The 5,556-nt window shown below is 31.7% G+C and overlaps 1 protein-coding gene across 1 annotated transcript; it reads left to right on the top strand.

Moving 5' to 3' along the window:
- The first annotated feature begins 1,487 nt into the window (after positions 1–1,487).
- LOC140809417 (uncharacterized) lies at positions 1,488–4,440 on the top strand. The gene is made up of 6 exons (XM_073167034.1): positions 1,488–1,858; positions 2,210–2,303; positions 2,871–2,944; positions 3,286–3,345; positions 3,746–3,955; positions 4,075–4,440. Exons 1-6 carry the CDS (start codon positions 1,754–1,756, stop codon positions 4,192–4,194), a joined length of 663 nt encoding a protein of 220 aa, XP_073023135.1. The 5' UTR covers positions 1,488–1,753; the 3' UTR covers positions 4,195–4,440.
- The last annotated feature ends 1,116 nt before the right edge of the window (positions 4,441–5,556 follow it).

The raw sequence follows: 5,556 nt of genomic DNA, 5'->3' as shown, positions 1-5,556 counted from the left end.
GCTTGTTGTTTGATTGTTAGTTTGTCTAGCTTCTATAATTTCGAGAAAGGAGAAGTACATAAAAACATGATTTTTATAAATAAAAAAAGTATCGATGATTGCAGTTGTTAAAGACTTTTATGTTATATGTGTAAGATGTGAGTACTGTATTTTTGATATCATTATTTTTTTAAAAATGTAAAAATATCATTATTATTTAACAATTAATTTGTAATAAATAAATAAAGTTACTATTTCAGCTAGTCAATATCAATTTTAACAATAACTATGATTTCTAAAAACATACATAACTACTATATAATTATTTGTGTATTTTGCAGCATTGTGCCACAATTCAGTATCAATCAATCATAATGTTAATTTTATTTCGTAGATGCACGATGTAATTCAACTTCAAAATATATTTTAAACTATTGTATTTTGTGTTCCTCGTTTTTTTCTTCATATTCTGTGTTCGATGTTTGTATCATGATGAACAACTTAGTTTTTTTTATTGCTTGTGTATTTTGTCTATTAATTGAACTGTTTTTATATTTAAAATATATCACTGTATAATTTAGTTTTGAAAGCATACAAATAAAACAACCACTTTAATACTGACAACATACAACTAAAAAAAAACAAAATTTAATATTGGAAGTATGCAGCTAAAAAAAATAAAAAATAGTTATGTTAACATAAAAAATACATTAATAATAATAACAACATTAACAAAAACATTTAATAATTTATTTTTCAAAATTTAATACATGTACACTTTAATTTTAAGATTTTAGGATTAATATTTTTTTTATAATTTGATAAAATCATATAAAACATAATATTTTGATAAAAAGAAAAACAAAATACCATATTATGATAATAATAATAATAATAAAAATTCATTCTTTATATACAAGGGGTGGTACGATGTTTTTCGATATTTCTAATCTGCCCCGACAGAGTACAAGAAAACATACCCAATCAGTTATAATAAAGAACCTTCTGGATACAATCCCTCCTGGTATAAAAATATCCACTCGATCCAATCTCAACCCTTTATCTGTTACCCCAATCTCTGTCAAGAACCAACCCATATATTCTTTTTTATTCACTTCATAATTAAACAATTTTTCGAGATATTTAGCAAAAAAGTTACCACCTTTATCATGGGGTCCGGATTTAACATAGAAATTCAAATAGTAATATATTTTGTTGAATTTTTTTTTTCCTAATACTAAAATTGTCTTTTTGATGCATTTATTTGGGGTAATAGAGTGTTTTCTGAATTTCACATTGTGTAATTGTAAAAAATAATTAATCTATAAAATAATATAATTAAATAAAGAATTTTGAAAACAAATTATGCGTCATACACAATATTTATGAATTATATTAGTAATAAATAAAAGTTGATTCGTTCCATATATATATATATATATATATATATATATATATATATATATATATATATATATATATATATATATAATGTGTGTGTGTGTATCTGTATCTAGACGCTAGAGGCTTTTGTAGAGAGAAGCTCCTGGAAAATGTTAAGGTTCCGTGTACCGTTGTTATACAAAGATATGTGACGACTATTTAGACATTTTTTGATTCAGATCATGATTAGCTGTAAATTATATGTTTTTCGCGTGTTGCATGTGTGATTTGGGCTTTGGATTGAAAAGGGTTGGCTCGGAGTGGGATCTTAATTCCTGTAATTTGTCGACAAAAAAAGAGTGCTGCGGGATATCTCTTGGTGTACTGTACGATGGCGGACGGGGAAGATAAAAGCACTGATTTTTATGGGGTTTTGGAGTTGAAGAAGGAATGCACAACAGCGGAGCTGCGGAATGCGTACAAGAAGCTCGCACTGGTCGGGATTTGAAGATGAATTTGTTTCTGGTTTTTTTATATTTGTTTTTTTTTTTGTGTGTGTGTGTGATTTTCATGTGAAGATTTCAAGAAAATGGCTCTGTTTTTCTTGATTTAGATGTCTTGTGCTGTTTTCTCGTGTATCTCGCTCGTTTTGTGTTTCACATTAATTGTCTTGGGAAATATGCTGTCGTGAACTTAGAGATCAGTTTTTCGGTGTATTATTCTGGTTTTTTTTAAAAAAAAAAAATTGGGAATTTTGTGTAGAATAAACTGCATGCTATTTCCATTCTGAATTTTTTAATCAGACATTTTCTGAGACTTGTTTGATTGTGGTTTAACATTAATGTAGAAGTGGCACCCGGATCGCTGCTCTGCGTTGGGGAATTCAGAGCACGTGGAACAAGCAAAAAAGAAATTTCAGGCCGTTCAGGAAGCTTACTCTGGTGATTGATTTCGTCTTTTTGTCTTCGATTTATTCGAAGAAAGCCACTTGATGCATGTCATAAACCAGTCATATTTCTTCAAAATCTCTCTTTTTGTATGTGCATGCGTGTGTGTGACAGCAAAATCTTCCATTCCCTCGACCCCAATCGTTAATCAAGAACTTGTGTTCTGTGAACTATTGCACAAGAATTAGAAAAAAAAATATTTGTTCTTTGATTCGGATATTGGCATTCACAGCACTTGAATCCGATGCCTCTTTTAAATAAATAAGTTGGATTGAATAGGGAGAATGGTTTTTTTTTTTCTTTCTTTTTTTCGGTCAAATTTCTCAAAGCATTAGAAGTTTTCGGAAGCTAGATATTATAGCTTCTCACTTCTGTATTCTGGCTTTTTAAGGTTTTTTTTTTGAAAAATCTCATCCAAGCACCTTTATTCACCAACCCAAAGTTGTTTGTGGGTGTCTTTTTTTTTTATTATTATTTTTATTTTAGAGTCTTTTTTTATATAATAATTTTGATTTAAGTAATGTTTGATTGAAGATGTTTTTGTTGTTTGAATTGGAACAGTGCTTTCAGACTCCAACCGAAGGGTTTTGTATGACTTAGGAATCCTTGATTTTGACGACCAAGACGACGAAAATGTAAGCCCATGATATATATATATATATATACAGATAAGTTGGACCATTCATTTCATCTGATCCCTTTGAATGTGTTGTATTCAAATGACTGATCAAGAATTCAATAATTTTCTGCATTTATGGTACACCTCTTAGCTACTGCAACCTGTTTAGCTTATCCCACTTTCCGTCGGGTCCTTTTCCGGCTAATATGATACTGACTTTTTTTTTAAACATTTGCAATCAGGTCATTTTGTGTGTGTTTAGGAAATGTAATGCATGTTTGTTTTCATTTTTGAACACTGAATGGATATTCATTCATATGCTTCGATTAGTTAATGTTTCTGCGTGACTCGATGCAGGAGGGTATGGTAAATTTCTTGGATGAAATGGTATCAATGATGAACAGCCATGAGGCCAATGTGAGTCACCTCTTTCTTTAGTCTACTGACGCTCTGCCACTGGCCTATTTCACTTTGCCTCCCTCATCTTATCCAAGTGTGGTCCTGCTTAGAAGGGTATAGAAGTTGTTGGAAATGATCCCTTTTTTTGTTGGAAAGTGGATTATATATATATTCTTGGGTGTCTGTCATTTTCGACATATTTTTTCCGATGATTCGATTCTTGGACATCATACAACTTGCTATTCAACCATCATCGTGCCGAACCTAATAGTTTAGTTGAATTCTGACTATCAAATGACCTGAGATTGCAGTTCATTTTTTGGTTATGTTTTGGTTACCAACGCGAAATACTTTATTTTATCAATTGAGTAGCTGAATCATGGCGTGATGTTTCATTTTTAGTTACATGGTTTGACAGGATAATGGAAACATGAGTTTCGAAGAATTGCAAGAGCTCTTCAATGATATGTTCGAGAGTGACATTAAGTCCCACGCGTCTTCTTCTTCTTCTGCTGCCTCTCCCACGTCTTCTTCATCGCCCCACACTGTTCACTTCGACACCTATTGTTCCAACAAAAGGAACTCCTCTCAAATGAGCTCGGGCAAAGTCGAAAGGTTCTGCCCTGGGGTAATGTTTCTCCATCTTTCTGGGACAGGGCTCCTCTGGATATTGAGTCGTCGTTTTCAATTGTGGGAGAAATGTGTATGTGTGAATATAAGAAAAAGTGGAATGTCTTTGTTTGACAGGTGGACAGTCGAGAAGAAAGAGTAGCGGGAAGTGGTGGGGACAGGAGGAATGACAGGAAGCAGAAGACTTCACTGGGCCAAGATGACTCGTCCGACAATCACTCGACACTATCTACCTAAGAAGGAGCTGCATGCAACTGATGTATCTTGCTCGTACAATTCTCTGTGTTGTATGTCACGGGATCATTTTGCTATGTTGCGGAGAGTCACGAGAGGCTGGTAGGAACAGTCGTTAACTCCAATTACGACTGTTTCTGTTTTGATTTGAAGTATCAAAATGTATGTTACTTTTATGATAATTAATCCTGGAATTTTGTAAAAATAATTTATTTTTTTTTTTTTTGTTATATGAATTGTTTTTCTTTTAAATGCATACAACTCTATGCATTCGATGTTCTTGGTTATCTACATGTTTTCGGTGATTTATTCGAGGGACCTCGTTGGAAAGATACTATAAATTCTGAAATAGAATCTATTTTATAAAATCATACATGAGAATTAGTGAACATTCCTCTGAAAAAATCAATATGCTATAAATCGATTTTTAAATGAAAAATAAAATCAGATGAAATAATAGGTAAGTATAAAGACAGATTGATAGTCAATAATTACCGTCAACGTGAAGGACTCGATTACTTTCACAATTATTCTCCGGTAACGAGGATAATCTCAATCCGAGTGATATTGTGATTGTCGCATTGCGGAATCTTGAAGTACACCAAATAGATTTAATTTTTTTTTTCTAAATGTATATTTAGAAAAATAAATTTAAATGGAACAACCTGAAGAATTTTCTACTACTGGACAAGAAAATAAGATTTATAAATTTGTGATGTTCCTATATGGTTTAAAACAAGTGCCAAAGCAATGACATGAAATTTTTATAAAGTCGTAATAGAAAGTAGATTTAATTTCATTGAATGCGATAAATGTGTATATGTAACACAATGCCATTAGACAACTACTCTCAACTGAAGTTATTTATTTTATCTATGTAAGGATAAAAGATAATATAGCGGATCCTCTGATCAAAAGATTAAACAGATAGTTAGTTGTGAAATCTTCAAAGGGAATGAGGCTTAAACCTATAGGATAAATTGGTGAGAAGAAAAAACTAACATGCGGTTACTGGAGATCCCAAGAACTAGGTTCATGAGACAGCCTAATCATACTGATACTGGTGGATCAATATGAGAGCTATTCATAGTCCATTCATATTATAAAACAGTGAATGTTGAAGATAAGGATACATCTTTCAATGATTCTGATGAGTAGCAATAAAGAATCACCTATTTGAAAGAGAAATGGAGCCGCTTCGAAAGCATTATTAAGCTCAATTTCAGATCCTTTCGTTGAAGCAAGCGTGTGTTGATAACAAAAATTAAGCATAATAATGAGAACAAAATTGTATCAGAGAGATTTATACGTGAAGTATATATATTAATTTACATAAACGACAGAACAGTTCAAAGACATCATGTC

This window comes from Primulina eburnea, chromosome 13, assembly GCF_022965805.1.
Source record: "Primulina eburnea isolate SZY01 chromosome 13, ASM2296580v1, whole genome shotgun sequence".
In the NCBI taxonomy this organism is placed as follows: domain Eukaryota; kingdom Viridiplantae; phylum Streptophyta; class Magnoliopsida; order Lamiales; family Gesneriaceae; genus Primulina; species Primulina eburnea.
This window is presented reverse-complemented; position numbering and strand designations above follow the sequence as displayed.

Coding starts and splice junctions, on each gene's coding strand:
- LOC140809417 (XM_073167034.1), top strand. CDS start 1,754: ATGGCGGACGGGGAAGATAAAAGCACTGATTTTTATGGGGTTTTGGAG. Junction 1,859..2,209: donor CGTACAAGAAGCTCGCACTG/GTCGGGATTTGA, acceptor ACATTAATGTAG/AAGTGGCACCCGGATCGCTG. Junction 2,304..2,870: donor CGTTCAGGAAGCTTACTCTG/GTGATTGATTTC, acceptor GAATTGGAACAG/TGCTTTCAGACTCCAACCGA.